Below are 20,671 nucleotides of genomic sequence, written 5' to 3'. Positions count from 1 at the left end.
TTGGGATCAGGATCAGGATCAGGTTTGGGATCAGGATCAGGATTGGGATCAGGATCAGGTTTGGGATCAGGATCGAGTTTGGGATCAGGTTTGGGATCAGGATCAGGATCGGGATCGGAGGGGCCGGGTGGGATTCGGGATCCAGCCTCTCCCCCCTTTTCTCTCCCATCCTTCCCAGAATTTGGGGGTTCTGGCTTTTTCTCTGGGATTTGGGATTTGGGATTTGGGATTTGGGATTTGGGATCATTTCCCCCTTTTTCCCACAGCCCCCCCAGAGGAGCCGCAAAGCGCCGGGAGCAGCCGGACCCCGACCCCCAGGGACCCCCAAAAACCCCGGGGACCCCAAAAATCCCCAAAATCCCAAAAACCCCGGGGACCCCAAAAACCCCGAGAACCCCAAAAATCCCCAAAATCCCAAAAACCCCGAGAACCCCAAAAATCCCCAAAATCCCAAATCCCCCGAGAACCCCAAAAATCCCCAAAATCCCAAAAACCCCGGGGACCCCAAAAACCCCGAGAACCCCAAAAACCCCAAAAATTCCAAATCCCCCGAGAACCCCAAATCCCCCGGGGACCCCAAAAATCCCCAAAATCCCAAAAACCTCGGGGACCCCAAAAACCCCCAAAATTCCAAAAACCCCAAAAATCCTGGGAACCTCAAATCCCCCGGGAACCCCAAAAATTCCGGGAGCCCCAAAATCCTCGGGGACCCCAAAAATTCCGGCGACTCCAAAAACCCCAAAATTGCCGAAACCCCCAAAAACCCCAAATCCCCCAAAACCCCCCAAAATTCCGGGGAGCCCCAAAATTCCGGGGAGCCCCAAAATTCCAGGGAGCCCCAAAATTCCGGGGAGCCCAAAAACTCCAAATCCCCCAAAACCCCCCAAAATTCCGGGGAGCCCCAAAATTCCGGGGAGCCCAAACCCGGCCGGAGCCGCCGGAGCCGCCCCGAGGGGGGAAATTCCTGAAAATCCCAAATTCGGGATTTGGGAATTCGACATTTTGGGATTTGGGATTTGGGAATTCGAAATTCGGGATTTGGGACCTCCAAAATTTGGGATTTTCCCTTTGGAATTTGGGATTTTTCCCCCAAAAATTTGGGATTCCCCCCTCCACAAACCCCAATCCCAGCCCCAAATTTTTGGGAATTTTTCGAGGGAATTTTTGGGGGAATTTTCAGGAATTTTTGGGGGAATTTTTTTGGGCATTTTCGGGAATTTTGGGGGAATTTTCAGGAATTTCCCCAATTTCCTGTTTTTTTCCCAAATTTGTGTTTTTTTGGGAATTTTTCCCCCTTTTCAGCGACCGAAAATTTGGGAAAATTCCAATAAAAACTTCGGAGCTTTCGGAAAAAATTCTGGAATTTTTTGGGAATTTGGGAATTGAGGGGGTCAAAGGTCAAAGGGGGGAACTGGGACATTCCCAGTCCCAAACTGGTCCCATACTGGTTTTACTGGTGTTTTACTGGTTTATACTGGTTTTTACTGGTTTGTTACTGGTTTTACTGGTCCCAAACTGGTTTTACTGGTCCCATACTGGTTTTACTGGTGTTTTACTGGTGTTTTACTGGTTTATACTGGTTTGTTACTGGTTTTACTGGTCCCAAACTGGTTTTACTGGTCCCAAACTGGTTTTAGTGGTGCCATACTGGTTTATACTGGTGTGTTATACTGGTTTTTACTGGTTTTACTGGTTTATACTGGAGCCATACTGGTTTTCCTGGTTTTATTGGCGCTCATACTGGTTTTACAGGATCCATACTGGTTTGTACTGGTCCGTACTGGTCCGTACTGGTTTGTACTGGTTCTTACTGGTGCCCCAGCCGGGCTGCCTCGCTCCTCACGGCCGCGATCAGCTCGTGGTTGATCAGGAACACGAAGCGCAGGCTGGCGATCTGGGGGGCCGAGACCCCTCCTCAAAATCCCAAAATACCCCAAAATATCCCCAAAAATATCCCAAAAATCCCAAAATCCCACAGGGACCCCTCCTCAAAATCCCAAAATATCCCAAAATATCCCAAAATATCCAAAAATCCACAGAGACCCCTCCTCAAAATCCCAAAATATCCAAAATATCCCAAAATATCCCAAAAATCCCACAGGGACCCCTCCTCAAAATCCCAAAATATCCAAAAATATCCCAAAAATCCCCAAATCCCCAAAATCCCACAGGGACCCCTCCTCAAAATCCCAAAATATCCCAAAATCCCACACAGACCCCTCCTCAAAATCCCCAAATATCCCAAAATATCCCAAAATATCCCAAAAATCCCCAAATCCCCAAAATCCCACAGGGACCCCTCCTCAAAATCCCCAAAATATCCCAAAATCCACAGAGACCCCTCCTCAAAATCCCAAAATATCCCAAAATCCCACAGAGACCCCTCCTCAAAATCCCAAAATATCCCAAAATATCCCAAAATCCACAGAGACCCCTCCTCAAAATCCCAAAATATCCCAAAATATCGCAAAAATCCCCAAATCCCCAAAATCCCACAGGGACCCCTCCTCAAAATCCCCAAATATCCCAAAATATCCCAAAATATCCCAAAATATCCCAAAAATCCCACAGGGACCCCTCCTCAAAATCCCAAAATACCCCAAAAATATCCCGAAAATATCCCAAAATCCCACAGGGACCCCGCCTCAAAATCCCAAAATATCCCAAAAATCCAGAGACCCCTCCTCAAAATCCCAAAATACCCCAAAATATCCCTAAAAATATCCCAAAATATCCCCAAAATATCCCAAAAATCCCCAAATCCCCAAAATCCCACAGGGACCCCGCCTCAAAATCCCAAAATATCCCAAAAATATCCCAAAATATCCCCAAAATATCCCAAAATCCCACAGGGACCCCTCCTCAAAATCCCAAAATATCCCCAAAATCCCAAAATCCCACAGAGACCCCTCCTCAAAATCCCAAAATATCCCAAAATCCCACAGAGACCCCTCCTCAAAATCCCAAAATACCCCGAAAATATCCCAAAATATCCCAAAATCCCACACACAGACCCCGCCTCAAAATCCCAAAAATCCCCAAAATCCCCAAAATCCAGAGACCCCTCCTCAAAATCTCAAAAATAACCCAAAATATCCCAAAAATCCCCAAATTCCCACAGAGACCCCTCCTCAAAATCCCAAAATATCCCAAAAATCCCCAAATTCCCACAGAGACCCCTCCTCAAATCCCAAAAAATTCCAAAAATCCCCCAAAATCCCCCCCAGACCCCCCCAGGACCCCCCAAATTCCCCCCAAATCCCTCCTAGAACCCCCCAAATCCCCCAGGACCCCCCAAAATCCCCCCAGATCACACCAGGACCCCCCAAAATCCCCCTCAAATCCCCCCAGGACCCCCCAAATCCTCCCCAAACCCCCTGGAATCCCCTCGAATCCCCCCAAAATCCCCCCAGATCCTCCCCAAACCCCCTCAGGACCCCCGAAAATCCCCCCAGGACCCCTGAATTTCCCCCAAAACCCCCTCCAAATCCTCCCCAGACCCCCCAAAATCCCCCCAAATTTCCCCAAATCCCCCCAGGACCCCTGAATTTCCCCCCAAATCCCCCCAGGACCCCCCAAACCCCCCCAGGCCCCCCCAAAATCCCCCCAAATTTCCCCAAATCCTCCCCAAATCCCCCCAAATCCCCCCGGGACCCCCAAATCCCCCCAGGCCCCCCCAAAATCCCCCCAAATCCTCCCCAAACCCCCCCAAATCCCCCCAGGACCCCCCAAACCCCCCCAAAATCCCCTCAAATTTCCCCAAATCCCCCCAAATCCTCCCCAAACCCCCCCAGGCCCCCCCAAAATCCCCTCAAATCCCCCCCAAATCCCCCCAAACCCCCCCAAATCCCCCCGGGACCCCCCAAATCCCCCCAGGCCGCCCCAAAATCCCCCCAAATTTCCCCAAATCCCCCCAGGACCCCTGAATTTCCCCCCAAAATCCCCTCAAATCCTCCCCAAAATCCCCCCAAATCCCCCCCAAATCCTCCCCAAACCCCCCCAGGCCCCCCCAAAATTCCCCCAAATCCCCCCAAATCCTCCCCAAACCCCCCCAGGCCCCCCCAAAATCCCCCCAAATTTCCCCAAATCCCCCCCGGGACCCCCCCAAATCCCCCCAGGCCCCCCCAGGACCCCCCAAACCCCCCCAAAATCCCCCCAAATTTCCCCAAATCCTCCCCAAATCCCCCCAGGCCCCCCCGGGACCCCCAGAGCCCGAGCCCACCTCCAGCACGGAGTTGTTGCAGAGTTTCCACTTGCAGCCCCCCAGCACCGGGCGGCCGTCGATGAAGATCGGCCGCCGGCCCTCGTTGGCGATGAAGAATTCCCCGTTGTTCTTCAGCTTGATCACCCCTGGGAGACCCCAAATTCCCCAAATTCCCCCAAATTCCAGAGGCTCTCAAAATTCCAAAGGGTTTCGGAAAGGTCGGGAAAGGATCGGTGGAGAAAAACGCAAAAAATCGCCCCAAAATTCCCCAAAAAAACCCAAAACAAACCCCAAAACCACCCCAAAAACCCCAAAATCCCCCCAAAAAACCACAAAACCAAACCCCAAATCCACCCCAAAAACCCCAAAATCCCCCCAAAAAAACCCAAAACAAACCCCAAATCCACCCCAAAATCCCCCCCAAAAAAACAACCCAAAAAACCCCCCAAAAAACGCCAAAATCTCCACAAAAAAACCCTAAAAAAAGAAAAACAAACCCCAAATCCACCCCAAAAAAAACCCCAAATTTCCCCCAAATCCCCCCTAAAAAAAACCCCAAAGCCCCAAATTTCCCAAAATCCCCCAAATTTCCCCCAAAAACCCCCAAATTTCCCCCAAAAACCCCCAAATTTCCCCCAAATCCCCCTGAAAAAAACCCCAAAGCCCCAAATTTCCCAAAATCCCCCAAATTTCCCCCAAAAACCCCAAATTTCCCCCAAAACCCTCCAAAAATCACCCTGCAAGATCCCAAAAAAAGCCAAAAAAACCCTTTAAAAAACCGAAAAACCTCCCAAAACCCCCCAAAAAAACCCAAATTTCCCCCCTAAAAAAACCCCAAAAAACCCTAATCCCTGAAAAAACCCCAAAATCCCCCAAATTTGCCCAAAATGCCCCAAATTTGCCCCAAACCCACCCTGCTTGCGGGAGATTTTCCAGGCCGGGCCCTCGAGCGCCAGGTCCACGTCGATCTGGTTGTCCTTGGTGGCTCTGCCCAGCGTGATCTGGGATTTTGGGGAATTTTGGGGAATTTTGGGGCATTTTGGGCATTTTGGGACATTTTGGGGATTTTTGGGGGTTTTTTTGGGTGGGTTTGGGGGGGGTTGTGGGGTTTTTTTTGGGGATATTTTGGATTTTTGGGGTTTTTTTGGGGGGTTTATTTGGGGTTTTTGGGAGGGTTTTTTGGGGTTTTTTTGGGGTTTTTTTGGGGTTTTTTGGGGAATATTTTGGTTTTGGGGTTTTTTTCAGGGGGGTTTTGGGGAGATTTGGGGGATATTTTTGGGATACTTTTGGGGTATATTTGGGTTATTTTGGGGGATATTTTTGGGACATTTCTGGGGATGTTTTGGGGGTATTTTTTGCGGTATTTTTGGGATATTTTTGGGTTATTTTGGGGATATTTTTGGGGTATTTCAGGGATATTTTTGGGGTATTTCAGGGATATTTCGGGGATATTTTTGGGGATATTTTTGGGGCATTTCAGGGATATTTTTGGGTTATTTTGGGGATATTTTTGGGGTATTTCAGGGATATTTTTGGGGTATTTCAGGGATATTTCGGGGATATTTTTGGGGATATTTTTGGGGTATTTCAGGGATATTTTTGGGGTATTTCAGGGATATTTTGGGGATATTTTTGGGGATATTTCTGGGTTATTTTTGGGGATATTTTTGGGGTATTTCAGGGATATTTCGGGGATATTTTTGGGTTATTTTGGGGATATTTTTGGGGTATTTTGGGGATATTTTGGGGTGATTTTGGGGATATTTTTGGGGTATTTCAGGGATATTTTGGGGATATTTTTGGGGAATTTCAGGGATATTTTTGGGTTATTTTGGGGATATTTTTGGGATATTACTGGGGTATTTCAGGGATATTTTGGGGATATTTTTGGGGTATTACCGGGGTATTTCAGGGATATTTTTGGGATATTTCAGGGATATTTTGGGGTGATTTTGGGGATATTTTTGGGGCATTTCAGGGATATTTTGGGGATATTTTTCGGGTATTTCAGGGATATTTTGGGGTGATTTTGGGGACATTTTTGGGGTATTTCAGGGATATTTTTGGGTTATTTTGGGGATAGTTTTGGGGTATTTCAGGGATATTTCGGGGATATTTTTGGGGATATTTCTGGGTTATTTTTGGGGATATTTTTGGGGTATTTCAGGGATATTTCGGGGATATTTTTGGGGATATTTCTGGGTTATTTTTGGGGATATTTTTGGGGTATTTCAGGGATATTTCGGGGATATTTTGGGGTGTTTTTTGGGGCGTTTTGGGGCGTTTTTGGGGCTCACCTCCCGCGAGCGCATCAGGTAGCGAACCATGCGGCCCCGCAGCACGGCCAGAGTCTGACTGTCGAAATCCGGGGAGCTCATCCCTGCGGACGGACGGACGGACGGACGGACGGACGGACGGACGGACGTGAGGGACACACGGACACCGGGGACAGACGGACACCAGGGGGACAGAGGGGGACAGACGGACAGTGAGGGACAGACGGACAGACAAGGACAGACGGACACAGGGAGACAGAGGGGGACACTGAGGGACAGACGGACACCAGGGGGACAGACGGACAGAGATGGACAGACGGACAGAGATGGACAGACGGACACCGGGGACAGCCAGGGGACAGCAGAGGGACAAAGGGATGGACACAGGAACAGACAGACAGACGGACAGAGGGATGGACACAAGGATGGACAGATGGACATGAGGATGGACAGACAGACGGACATGAGGATGGACAGACAGACGGACAGAGGGATGGACACAAGATTGGACAGATGGACATGAGGATGGACAGACAGACGGACAGAGGGATGGACACAAGGACGGACAGATGGACATGAGGATGGACAGACAGACGGACAGAGGGATGGACACGAGGACGGACAGATGGACATGAGGATGGACAGACAGACGGACAGAGGGATGGACACGAGGACGGACAGACGGACAGAGGGATGGACACAAGGATGGACAGATGGACATGAGGATGGACGGACAGACGGACAGAGGGATGGACACAAGGATGGACAGACGGACATGAGGATGGACGGACAGACGGACAGAGGGATGGACACGAGGACGGACAGACGGACAGAGGGATGGACAAGAGGATGGACACGAGGACGGACAAGCAAAGCCAGGGACGGACACAAGGATGGACACAGGAACGGACAGACAGATGGACACGGGGATGGACACGAGGACAGCCAGCCAGCCCCAGGGACGGCCGTCCGTCCGTCCGTCCGTCTGTCCGGCCCACCTGTGATGGAGTCCACCAGCACCTGCCAGCGCTGCAGCTCCTGCTCCAGCTGCCGGATCTCGCGCTTCTGCCGCCGGTCGGCCACGGTCAGCTCTGACGGACAGACAGACGGACAGACAGAGAGACTGAGTGACACGGCCACGGTCAGCTCTGACGGACAGACAGACGGACAGACAGACTGAGTGACACGGCCACGGTCAGCTCTGACGGACAGACAGACGGACAGACAGACTGAGTGACACGGCCACCGTCAGCTCTGACGGACAGACAGACGGACAGACGGACAGACAGACTGAGTGACACGGCCACGGTCAGCTCTGACGGACAGACAGACGGACAGACAGACACTGAGTGAGTGACACGGCCACGGTCAGCTCTGACGGACAGACAGACGGACGGATACAAGGTTCTGGAAGGTCCTGGAAGGGTCTGGAAGGGTGTGGAAAGGTTCTGGGAGGTCCAGGAAGGTTCAGGAGGGTCCTGGAAGGGTCTGGAAGGTCCTGGAAGGTTCTGGGAAGGTTCTGGAAGGTTCTGGAAGGTCCTGGAAGGGTCTGGAAGGTTCTGGGAGGTCCTGGAAGGTTCTGAAGGGGTCTGGGAAGGTTCAGGGAGGTGCTGGGAAAGTTCTGGAAGGGTCTGGGAGGTCCTGGAAGGTTCTGGAAGGTCCTGGAAGGTTCTGGAAGGGTCTGGGAGGTCCTGGAAGGTTCTGGAAGGTCCTGGAAGGGTCTGGAAGGTTCTGGGAAGATTCAGGAGGGTCCTGGAAGGTTCAGAGAGGTCCTGGAAGGGTCTGGAAGGTCCTGGAAGGGTCTGGAAGGTTCTGGGAAGGTTCTGGAAGGGTCTGGAAGGTTCTGGGAAGGTTCAGGAGGGTCCTGGAAGGTTCAGAGAGGTCCTGGAAGGGTCAGGAAGGTCCTGGAAGGGTCTGGAAGGTTCAGGGAAGGTCCTGGAAGGTTCCGGAAGCTCCCGGGGCTCTCACCGTGCTCCAGGACCTCGTCCCGAACGTCCCTGGGGGGGGGAGGGGAGAGGTGACACCGGGACCCCAAAAACCCCAAAAAAACCCAAAAACCCCAAAATCCCCTCCAGACCCCCCCAAATCCCCTCCAGACCCCAAATTCCCCCCAAAATCCCCCCAGGACCCCCCAAATTCCCTCTGAGACCCCCCAAAATCCCCCCCAGACCCTCCCAAATCCCCTCCAGACCCCCAAATTCCCCCCAAAATCCCCCCCAGACCCCCCCAAAACTCCTCAAATTCCCCTCAGACCCCCCCAAATCCCCCCAGGACCCCCCAAAATCCCCCCCAGACCCCCCCAAATCCCCTCCAGACCCCCAAATTCCCCCCAAAATCCCCCCCAGACCCCCCCAAAACTCCTCAAATTCCCCTCAGACCCCCCCAAATCCCCCCAGGACCCCCCAAAATCCCCCCCAGACCCCCCAAATCCCCTCCAGACCCCCAAATTCCCCCCAAAATCCCCCCCAGACCCCCCCAAAACTCCTCAAATTCCCCTCAGACCCCCCCAAATCCCCCAGGACCCCCAAAATCCCCCCCAGACCCCCCCAAATCCCCTCCAGACTCCCAAATTCACCCCAAAATCTCCCCCAGTCTCCCCAAAACTCCTCAAATTCCCCTCAGACCCCCCCAAATCCCCCCAGGACCCCCAAAATCCCCCCCAGACCCCCCCAAATCCCCTCCAGACCCCCAAATTCCCCCCAAAATCCCCCCCAGACCCCCCCAAAACTCCTCAAATTCCCCTCAGACCCCCCCAAATCCCCCCAGGACCCCCAAAATCCCCCCCAGACCCCCCCAAATCCCCTCCAGACCCCCAAATTCACCCCAAAATCCCCCCCAGTCTCCCCAAAACTCCTCAAATGCCCCTCAGACCCCCCCAAATCCCCCCAGGACCCCCCAAAACCCCTCAAATTCCCCCCAAGACCCCCCCAAAATCCCCAAAATTCCCACCTGGGACCCCGCAAAACCCCCCCAAATCCCCCCAGGACCCCCCAAATTCCCTCTGAGACCCCCCAAAATCCCCCCCAGACCCCCCCAAATCCCCTCCAGACCCCCAAATTCACCCCAAAATCCCCCCCAGTCTCCCCAAAACCCTTCAAGTTCCTCCCCAAATCCCCTCCAGACCCCCCAAAATCCCCCTCAACCCCCACAAATCCCCTCCAGACCCCCCAAATTCCCCCTCAAACTCCCCAAAATCCCCTCCAGAACCCCCAAATTCCCCTCAAATCCCCCCAAAATCCCCCCGGACCCCCCAATTCCCCACCGGAGTTTCCCGTCGTCCAGCAGCTCCTCGGCGTCGGAGAAGTTCAGCACCTGATCCCCCTTGGGGAGGGGCTGCACTGCGGGGGGATTTGGGGGGTCAGACACCCCAAAATCCCCCCAAAACACCCCAAAATCCCCCCTGAGACCCCCCCAAATCCACCAGGGATCCAAAACACCCCAAAATCCCCCCAAAACACCCCAAAATCCCCCCCAAAATCCCCCCAGAGACCCCCAAATCCCCCTTGGGGAGGGGCTGCACTGCGGGGGGATTTGGGGGGGTCAGACACCCCAAAATCCCCCCAAAACACCCCAAAATCCCCCCTGAGACTCCCCCAAATCCACCAGGGACCTAAACCACCCCAAAATCCCCCCAAAACCACCCCAAAACACCCCAAAATCCCCCCCCAAATCCCCCCAGAGACCCCCAAATCCCCCTTGGGGAGGGGCTGCACTGCGGGGGGATTTGGGGGGTCAGACACCCCAAAATCCCCCAAAAACACCCCAAAATCCCCCCTGAGACCCCCCCAAATCCACCAGGGATCCAAAACACCCCAAAATCCCCCCAAAACACCCCAAAATCCCCCCCCAAATCCCCCCAGAGACCCCCAAATCCCCCTTGGGGAGGGGCTGCACTGCGGGGGGATTTGGGGGGTCAGACACCCCAAAATCCCCCAAAAACACCCCAAAATCCCCCCTGAGACTCCCCCAAATCCACCAGGGACCCAAAACACCCCAAAATCCCCCCAAAAACCACCCAGGACCCCCCAAAATCCCCCCCCAAATCCCCCCAGAGACCCCCAAATCCCCCTTGGGGAGGGGCTGCACTGCGGGGGGATTTGGGGGGTCAGACACCCCAAAATCCCCCAAAAACACCCCAAAATCCCCCCTGAGACTCCCCCAAATCCACCAGGGACCCAAAACACCCCAAAATCCCCCCAAAAACCACCCAGGACCCCCCAAAATCTCCCCCACCTCTCTGGTCCTGCAGCAGGTGCTGCAATTTGGGGGTCCCTGAACCTTCCAGGACCTTCCAGATACCCCCAAAACCCTTCCAGGACCCTCCAAAACCCTTCCAGGACCCTCTGAAATTTCCCCAGGACCCCCAAAAACTCTCTGGGACCCCCAAATCTCCCCCAAAACCCCTCCAGGACCCTCCAAGCCCCCTCCCCACCTGCCTGCTCCTGCAATTTGGGGGTCCTTGAACCTTCCAGGACCTCCCAAACCCTTCTAGGACCCCCCCAAATCCCCCCGGGACCCCCCAAAACCCTTCCAGGACCCCCAAATTCACCCCAAAACCCCCCTGGGACCCCCCAAAATCCCCCACCTGTCTGGTCCTGCAGCAGGTGGTACTGGCGCAGGAGCTGCCAATGCAGCTGCAGGGCCTTGGGGGTCCTGGCAGGGTAAAACACGGCCGGGTGGCGCTGCAGCAGGTCCTGGAAGGTGTCCAGCGAGGGCACAGGGCTCTGGGGACACCAGGGGACATTTGGGGACATTTTGGGGACATTTGGGGACATCAGGGGACACGGGGATATGGCAGGGGACAGGTCCTGGCAGGGTAAAACACACGGCTGGGTGGTGCCACAGCAGGTCCTGGAAGGTGTCCAGGGATGGCAGCGAGGTCTGGGGACACCAGGAGACACTTGGAGACATTTTGGGACATTTTGGGGACATTTGGGGACATTTTGGGACATTTGGGGACATTTTGGGGACACTGACAGATGGCACCCGGGCCAGCAGCTGTCAATGATTGACACAGGTGACATTTGGGGACATTTGGGGACATTTTGGGACATTTTGGGACACTGACCGATGGCACCCGGGCCAGCAGCTGTCAATGATTGACACAGGTGACATTTGGGGACATTTTGGGACATTTGGGGACATTTTGGGGACATTTTGGGGACACTGACCGATGGCACCCGGGCCAGCAGCTGTCAATGATTGACACAGGTGACATTTGGGGACATTTGGGGACATTTTGGGACATTTTGGGGACATTTTGGGGACACTGACAGATGGCACCCGGGCCAGCAGCTGTCAATGATTGACACAGGTGACATTTGGGGACATTTGGGGACATTTTGGGACATTTTGGGACACTGACCGATGGCACCCGGGCCAGCAGCTGTCAGTGAGTGACACAGGTGACATTTGGGGACATTTTGGGGACATTTTGGGACATTTTGGGGACACTGACCGATGGCACCCAGGCCAGCAGCTGTCAGTGAGTGACACAGGTGACATTTGGGGACATTTGGGGACATTTTGGGACATTTTGGGACATTTTGGGACACTGACCGATGGCACCCGGGCCAGCAGCTGTCAGTGAGTGACACAGGTGACATTTGGGGACATTTTGGGGACATTTTGGGGACATTTTGGGACATTTTGGGACACTGACCGATGGCACCCGGGCCAGCAGCTGTCAGTGAGTGACACAGGTGACATTTGGGGACATTTTGGGGACATTTTGGGGACATTTTGGGACATTTTGGGACACTGACCGATGGCACCCGGGCCAGCAGCTGTCAGTGAGTGACACAGGTGACATTTGGGGACATTTTGGGGACATTTTGGGACATTTTGGGACACTGACCGATGGCACCCAGGCCAGCAGCTGTCAGTGAGTGACACAGGTGACATTTGGGGACATTTTGGGGACATTTTGGGGACATTTTGGGACATTTTGGGACACTGACCGATGGCACCCGGGCCAGCAGCTGCTCCTCGGCTTTGCTGAACAGGACCCGGCTCTGGATGGCAGCGACGGCCTCGGGGTGCAGCTGCCGCATGGCCTGACACGCGTGTCTGGGACATGGGACACGTGTGTGACACGTGTGACACGTGTGGGACACGTGTGACACCCCTGGGACCCCCTGAGGACCCCCCAAATCCCCCCAGGACCCCCCAAAATCCCCTCACTTAGAGGTGACAGGGTCATACAGCAGCGAGTGCCAGCACTGCCGGGTGTCCCGTGGGTGCCACCTGTGTCCCATGGGTGTCACCTGGGTCCCCTGACTCTGCCGCACCCATGGGACCCCCTGCGGACCCCCCAAATCCCCCCAGGACCCCCCAAAACCCCCCGGACCCCCCAAATCCCCTCACTGGCAGATGCCAGGGTCATAGAGCAGTGAGTGCCAGCGCTGCCAGGTGTCCCATGGGTGCCCCAGGAGTGCCACATCTATCCCATGGGTGCCACCTCACTCCCACGAGAACCCCGCACCCATGGGACCCTCTGAGGACCCCCAAAATCCCCCCAGGACCCCCCAAATCCCCCCGGGACCCCCAAATCCCTCACCTGCAAACAACGGGGTCATAGCGCAGCGAGTGTCAGCGCTGCCGGGTGTCCCATGGGTGTCCCATGGGTGTCACCCATGTTCCTTTGGGTGTCCCATGGGTGCCACCTCTGTCACCTGAATCCCACGACCCTCCCGCACCCCTGGGACCCCCTGAGGACCCCCCAAAACCCCCCGGGACCCCCCAAATTAGCCCTCAATTAGACATGACAGGGTCACAGAGCAGCAAGTGCCAGCGCTGCTGGGTGTCCCATGGGTGCCACCTCTATCCCATGGGTGCCACCTCTATCCCATGGGTGCCACCTGTGTCCCCTGACTCTGCCACACCCATGGGACCCCCTGAGGACCCCCGGGACCCCCCGAATCTCCCTCACCTGCAGACCACGGGGTCGTAGAGCAGCGCGTACCAGCGCTCCTGGATCTCGCGCAGGCTGAAGCGGCAGCTGAACTTCACCCCCAGGTGCACCGAGCTCAGGTCGTTGGTCTGGGGGGGATCCCCAAAAAAAAACCAGGCGAGGGTGGGAGTTTTGGGGGGGCTGGGGGCACCCCCAAACTCACAGAAGGGGAGGGAACCCCAAAATCCCCCCAAAATCCACCCCAAAATCCACCCCAAAGCCCCCAGGTGTTCAGCACAAGGAGCCGCTGGGTCCCTGGTGAGCATTCTGGGATTCCCCCCAAAATCCCCCTGAAATCCCCCAATTAAGGGGGGGTCCCCCAAATTTAGGGGGGTTCCCCAATTGAGGGGGGTCCCCCAATTGGGTTGGGGTCCCCCAAATTCTCTCAGGTGCAGAAACTCCCCCCAAAATCCCTCAGGTTTGCCCTCACCTGCAGCACAAGGAGCCTTTGGGTCCCTGGTGAGCGTTCTGGGGGTTCTCCCCAAAATCCCCCCGAAATCCCCCAATTGAGGGGGGGTCCCCCCAAATTTAGGGGGTCCCTCAAATTGAGGGGGGTCCCCCAAATTCTCTCAGGTGCAGAAACTCCCCCCAAAATCCCTCAGGTTTGCCCTCACCTGCAGCACAAGGAGCCTTTGGGTCCCTGGTGAGCGTTCTGGGGGCTCCCCCCAAAATCCGCCCGAAATCCCCCAATTGAGGGGGGGTCCCCCAAATCCCGGGGGTCCCCCGCTGCCCCGGGGCTGACCTGCAGCACGGCGTTGATGAGCAGGAGGTCGTCGGCCGCTTTCCACCTGCCCAGGTCCCGGGGGGCTGTGCTGGGTTTGCCCTTCCGGAGGCGCTTGGGCAGCGCCGGGGGCGGCCCGGGGGGCACCGGGGGGGGCACGGCCCGAGACACCTGGGGGGGCACGGGGGTGGGGGTCACCCAGGGGGGTCCTGGGGGGCAGCTGGGGGGTCCTGGGGGGCATCTGGGGGGTCCTGGGGGGCAGCTGAGAGGTCCTGGGGGGCATCTGGGGGGTCCTGGGGGGAAGCTGAGGGGTCCCAGGTGGCACCTGAGAGGTCCTGGAGGGCACTTGTGGGGTCCCTGGTGGCATCTGGGGGGTCCTGGGGGGCACCTGAGGGGTCCTGGGGGGCACGGGGGGTGTACAGAGGAGGTGGAGGGCACCTGGGGGGCACCTGAGAGGTCCTGGGGGGCACTTGTGGGGTCCCTGGTGGCATCTGGGGGGTCCTGGGGGGCACCTGGGGGGTCCTGGGGGGCATCTGGGGGGTCCTGGGGGGAAGCTGAGGGGTCCCATGTGGCACCTCAGGGGTCCTGGGGGGCACGGGGGGTGCACAGAGGAGGTGGGGGGCACCTGGGGGGCACCTGAGAGGTCCTGGGGGGCACTTGTGGGGTCCCTGGTGGCATCTGGGGGGTCCTGGGGGGCAGCTGAGGGGTCCCATGTGGCACCTCAGGGGTCCTGAGGGTCCCAGGTGGCATCTGGGGGGTCATGGGGGGCATCTGGGTGGTCCTGGGGGGCATCTGGGGGGTCCTGGGGGGCACTTGAGGGGTCCCATGTGGCACCTGAGGGGTCCTGGGGGGCACCTGAGAGGTCCTGGGGGGCACTTGTGGGGTCCCTGGTGGCATCTGGGGGGTCCTGGGGGGCACCTGTGGGGTCCTGGGGGGCACGGGGGGTGTACAGAGGAGGTGGGGGGCACCTGGGGGGCACCTGAGAGGTCCTGGGGGGCACCTGAGAGGTCCTGGGGGGCATCTGAAAGGTCCTGAGTGGTCCCAAGTGGCACTTGGGGGGTCCTGGGGGGCACTTGAGGGGTCCCAGGTGGCACCTGAGGGGTCCTGGGGGGCACCTGGGGGGTCCTGGGGGGCACCTGTGGGGTCCCTGGTGGCATCTGAGGGGTCCTGGGGGGCATCTGGGGGGTCCCATGTGGCACCTCAGGGGTCCTGGGGGTCCCAGGTGGCATCTGGGGGGTCCTGGGGGGCACCTGGGGGGCATCTGAAAGGTCCTGAGTGGTCCCAGGTGGCATCTGGGGGGTCCTGGGGGGCACTTGAGGGGTCCCAAGTGGTACTTGGGGGGTCCTGGGGGGCACTTGTGGGGTCCCTGGTGGCATCTGGGGGGTCCTGGGGGGCGGCTGAGGGGTCCCATGTGGCACCTGAGAGGTCCTGGGGGGCACTTGGGGGGTCCCAGGTGGCATCTGGGGGATCCTGGGGGGCACCTGAAAGGTCCTGGGGGGTCACTTGGGGGTCCTGGGGGGGTCCCAGGATGTCCCTGAGTGAATGAGGTGGGGGGGCACAGGGGGGTGGGTGGCACCTGGGTGGCACCTGAGGGGTCCCACCTTTTTCCCATATTTCCCTCCAAAAATTCCACATTTTCCCTCCAAATCTGACATTTTTTTCCCAAAAAAAGCCCTTTTTTCTGCAAAAATCCCCATTTTCCCCCCAAAGCCCCCCATTTTCCCCAAAATCCTCGTTTTTCCCCCCGTTTTCCCCCCCTCACCTTTTTCCTGTCTCCGGGGGGGGGCTCGGGGGCCGCCCCTCCCCCACCCCCCGCCGGCCCCGCCCCTCCCCCCGGCCTGGGGGGGGGCTCGGGACCCCCCTTGGCCCGGGAGGGTTTGGCCAGGCTGCTCTCGACCAGCTCGTCATCGAACTTCCGCCTCTTGATGAACCTAAAATGGGACTGGGATCAACTGGGAGGGACTGGGTATGGATTGGGATGGACTGGGATGGACTGGGAATGGATTGGGATAGACTGGGAGTGACTGGGAATGGACTGGGAGGCACTGGGAGCTGGGCCAGGCTGCTCTCGACCAGCTCGTCATCGAACTTCCGCCTCTTGATGAACCTAAAATGGGACTGGGATCAACTGGGAGGGACTGGGAGGGACTGGGAATGGACTGGGATGGACTGGGATGGACTGGGAATGGATTGGGTTTGACTGGGATGGACTGGGATGGACTGGGAGGCACTGGGAGCTGGGCCAGGCTGCTCTCGACCAGCTCGTCATCGAACTTCCGCCTCTTGATGAACCTAAAATGGGACTGGGATCAACTGGGAGGGACTGGGAGGGACTGGGAGGGACTGGGAACGGACTGGGATGGACTGGGATGGACTGGGAATGGACTGGGATGGACTGGGAGGCACTGGGAGCTGGGCCAGGCTGCTCTCGACCAGCTCGTCATCGAACTTCCGCCTCTTGATGAACCTAAAATGGGACTGGGATCAACTGGGAGGGACTGGGAGGGACTGGGAATGGACTGGGATGGACTGGGATGGACTGGGAATGGATTGGGTTTGACTGGGATGGACTGGGATGGACTGGGAGGCACTGGGAGCTGGGCCAGGCTGCTCTCGACCAGCTCGTCATCGAACTTCCGCCTCTTGATGAACCTAAAATGGGACTGGGATCAACTGGGATGGACTGGGTATGGATTGGGATGGACTGGGATGGACTGGGAATGGATTGGGATAGACTGGGAGTGACTGGGAATGGACTGGGAGTGACTGGGAACGGACTGGGATGGACTGGGAATGGATTGGGTTTGACTGGGATGGACTGGGAGGCACTGGGAGCTGGGCCAGGCTGCTCTCGACCAGCTCGTCATCGAACTTCCGCCTCTTGATGAACCTAAAATGGGACTGGGATCAACTGGGAATGGACTGGGATGGACTGGGAGGCACTGGGAGCTGGGCCAGGCTGCTCTCGACCAGCTCGTCATCGAACTTCCGCCTCTTGATGAACCTAAAATGGGACTGGGATCAACTGGGAGGGACTGGGAGGGACTGGGAGGGACTGGGAACGGACTGGGATGGACTGGGATGGACTGGGAATGGACTGGGATGGACTGGGAGGCACTGGGAGCTGGGCCAGGCTGCTCTCGACCAGCTCGTCATCGAACTTCCGCCTCTTGATGAACCTAAAATGGGACTGGGATCAACTGGGAGGGACTGGGAGGGACTGGGAATGGACTGGGATGGACTGGGATGGACTGGGAATGGATTGGGTTTGACTGGGATGGACTGGGATGGACTGGGAGGCACTGGGAGCTGGGCCAGGCTGCTCTCGACCAGCTCGTCATCGAACTTCCGCCTCTTGATGAACCTAAAATGGGACTGGGATCAACTGGGATGGACTGGGTATGGATTGGGATGGACTGGGATGGACTGGGAATGGATTGGGATAGACTGGGAGGGACTGGGAATGGACTGGGATGGACTGGGAATGGATTGGGTTTGACTGGGATGGACTGGGATGGACTGGGAGGCACTGGGAGCTGGGCCAGGCTGCTCTCGACCAGCTCGTCATCGAACTTCCGCCTCTTGATGAACCTAAAATGGGACTGGGATCAACTGGGAGGGACTGGGAGGGACTGGGAGTGACTGGGAACGGACTGGGATGGACTGGGATGGACTGGGAATGGACTGGGATGGACTGGGAGGCACTGGGAGCTGGGCCAGGCTGCTCTCGACCAGCTCGTCATCGAACTTCCGCCTCTTGATGAACCTAAAATGGGACTGGGATCAACTGGGAGGGACTGGGAGGGACTGGGAATGGACTGGGATGGACTGGGAATGGATTGGGTTTGACTGGGATGGACTGGGATGGACTGGGAGGCACTGGGAGCTGGGCCAGGCTGCTCTCGACCAGCTCGTCATCGAACTTCCGCCTCTTGATGAACCTAAAATGGGACTGGGATCAACTGGGAGGGACTGGGAGGGACTGGGAGGGACTGGGAACGGACTGGGATGGACTGGGAATGGATTGGGTTTGACTGGGATGGACTGGGAGGCACTGGGAGCTGGGCCAGGCTGCTCTCGACCAGCTCGTCATCGAACTTCCGCCTCTTGATGAACCTAAAATGGGACTGGGATCAACTGGGAGGGACTGGGAGGGATTGGGAATGGACTGGGATGGACTGGGAATGGACTGGGATGGACTGGGAATGGATTGGGTTTGACTGGGATGGACTGGGAATGGATTGGGAGTGACTGGGAGTGACTGGGATGGACTGGGAGGCACTGGGAGCTGGGCCAGGCTGCTCTCGACCAGCTCGTCATCGAACTTCCGCCTCTTGATGAACCTAAAATGGGACTGGGATCAACTGGGAGGGACTGGGAATGGACTGGGAATGGACTGGGATGGACTGGGATGGACTGGGAGAGACTGGGATGGACTGGGAATGGACTGGGAGGCACTGGGGGCTGGGCCAGGCTGCTCTCGACCAGATCGTCATCGAACTTCCGCCTCTTGATGAACCTAAAATGGGACTGGGATCAACTGGGAGGGACTGGGAGGGACTGGGATATACTGGGATGGACTGGGAATGGACTGGGAATGGATTGGGATGGACTGGGAGTGACTGGGATGGAACTGGGAGTAACTGGGAATGGAATTGGGAGGGACTGGGAATGGACTGGGATGGAACTGGGAGTTACTGGGCAGCCTCAAACCCCCCAACCCTCCTCGTGTCCCCTCCCCAGTGTCCCCATGTCCCCTCAGTGTCCCCAATGTCCCCACTGTCCCCTCAGTGTCCTCAGTGTCCCAGTGTCCCCAATGTCCCCTGGGTGTCCCCACTGTCCCAGTGTCACCTGGAGGAGCTGCGCCGTTTGGGGACAGTCCCTGTCCCAGTGTCCTCAGTGTCCCCAATGTCCCCTGGGTGTCCCCAATGTCCCCTCAGTGTCCCCACTGTCCCCGGTGTCCCGGTGTCACCTGGAGGAGCTGCGCCGTTTGGGGACAGTCCCTGTCCCAATGTCCCCTCAGTGTCCCCAATGTCTCCAGTGTCTCCAGTGTCCCCACTGTCCCCGGTGTCCCCTCAGTGTCCCCAGTGTCCCCACTGTCCCCATGTCACCTGGAGGAGCTGCGCCGTTTGGGGACAGTCCCCGCGGGGGTGGCCGGGCCCCGCTTGGGCCCCGCCAGCGACTCCTCGTCCTCCGAGCGGCTGGTGGCCATGGTGGCATCTGGGGACACAGAAATGTCACCTCAGTGTCACCTCAGTGTCACCCCAGGGGTCACAGCACAGCTGGGGGGGGTTGGGGACACAGGGGAGGGGACAGAGAGGGGACAGGGGGGTGACACTGGGGGTGACAGGAGAAGGGCTGGGGACAACGGGGGACACTGAGGGGACACTGGGGGTGACAGAAGGGGGACTGGGGACATTGGGGGGACACTGAGGTGACACTGAGGGGACAGTGGTGACACTCAGGTGGCATTGGGGGTGACAGGAAGGGGTCTGGGGACATTGGGGGGACACTGAGGTGACAGGAGAGGGGTTGGGGACAATGGGGGACACTGAGGGGACACTGGGGGGACACTGGGGGTGACAGGAGAGGGGTTGGGGACAATGGACACTGAGGGGACACTGGGGGGACACTGGGGGTGACAGGAGAGGGGCTGGGGACAATGGGGGACACTGAGGGGACATTGATGGGACACTGGGGGTGACAGGAGGGGGACTAGGGACAATGGGGGACACTGAGGGGACACTGGGGGTGACAGGAGAGGGGCTGGGGACATTGGGGGGACACTGAGGTGACAGGAGAGGGGTTGGGGACAATGGGGGACACTGAGGGGACACTGGGGGGACACTGGGGGTGACAGGAGAGGGGTTGGGGACAATGGGGGACACTGAGGGGACACTGGGGGGACACTGGGGGTGACAGGAGAGGGGCTGGGGACAATGGGGGACACTGAGGGGACATTGATGGGACACTGGGGGTGACAGGAGGGGGACTAGGGACAATGGGGGACACTGAGGGGACACTGGGGGTGACAGGAGAGGGGCTGGGGACATTGGGGGGACACTGAGGGGACATTGATGGGACACTGAGGGGACACTGGGGGTGACACTGGGGGTGACAGGAGGGGGACTGGGGACAACAGGGCACACTGAGGGGACACTGGGGGTGACAGGAAGGGGTCTGGGGACAATGGGGGACACTGAGGGGACACTGGGGGTGACAGGAGAGGGGCTGGGGACACAGAGGGGACATTGAAGGGGACTGGGGCGATCTGGGGACGGGGTGGGGACACTGAGGGGACACTGGAGGTGACAGGAGGGGATATGGTGACACCGAGGTGACACCGAGGCCCCGCGGGGCCCTCACGACGCCCCCAGCCCCAAACCCCGGCCTGGCGTGGGCTCCATCCCGACCGCCCCCCGCCCCTCAGCCCCTCCCGGTGTCCCCAGGGTCCCCCCGGTGTCCCCAAGGCCGCCCCGGCCTCACCAGCTCCGCGCCGCCATAGCCGCACCGCTTCC

General features: G+C 57.7%; 1 protein-coding gene across 1 annotated transcript; it reads right to left on the bottom strand.

The window, feature by feature from the left end:
- Positions 1-1,711: 1,711 nt before the first annotated feature.
- LOC110467612 (microspherule protein 1-like) lies at positions 1,712-20,671 on the bottom strand. Its single transcript, XM_077790701.1, has 13 exons — positions 20,640-20,671; positions 19,265-19,373; positions 15,916-16,084; positions 13,412-13,521; positions 12,441-12,549; positions 11,066-11,204; positions 9,743-9,818; positions 8,449-8,477; positions 7,479-7,571; positions 6,502-6,584; positions 5,118-5,205; positions 4,223-4,350; positions 1,712-1,894 (listed from the first exon to the last, which is right to left on the bottom strand). Exons 2-13 carry the CDS (start codon positions 19,363-19,365, stop codon positions 1,808-1,810), a joined length of 1,212 nt encoding a protein of 403 aa, XP_077646827.1. The 5' UTR covers positions 19,366-19,373; positions 20,640-20,671; the 3' UTR covers positions 1,712-1,807.

This window comes from Lonchura striata, unplaced genomic scaffold (genome assembly GCF_046129695.1).
Source record: "Lonchura striata isolate bLonStr1 unplaced genomic scaffold, bLonStr1.mat Scaffold_253, whole genome shotgun sequence".
In the NCBI taxonomy this organism is placed as follows: domain Eukaryota; kingdom Metazoa; phylum Chordata; class Aves; order Passeriformes; family Estrildidae; genus Lonchura; species Lonchura striata.
Note: the sequence above shows the minus strand (reverse complement) of the source record. Positions and strands in the feature narration are given on the sequence as shown.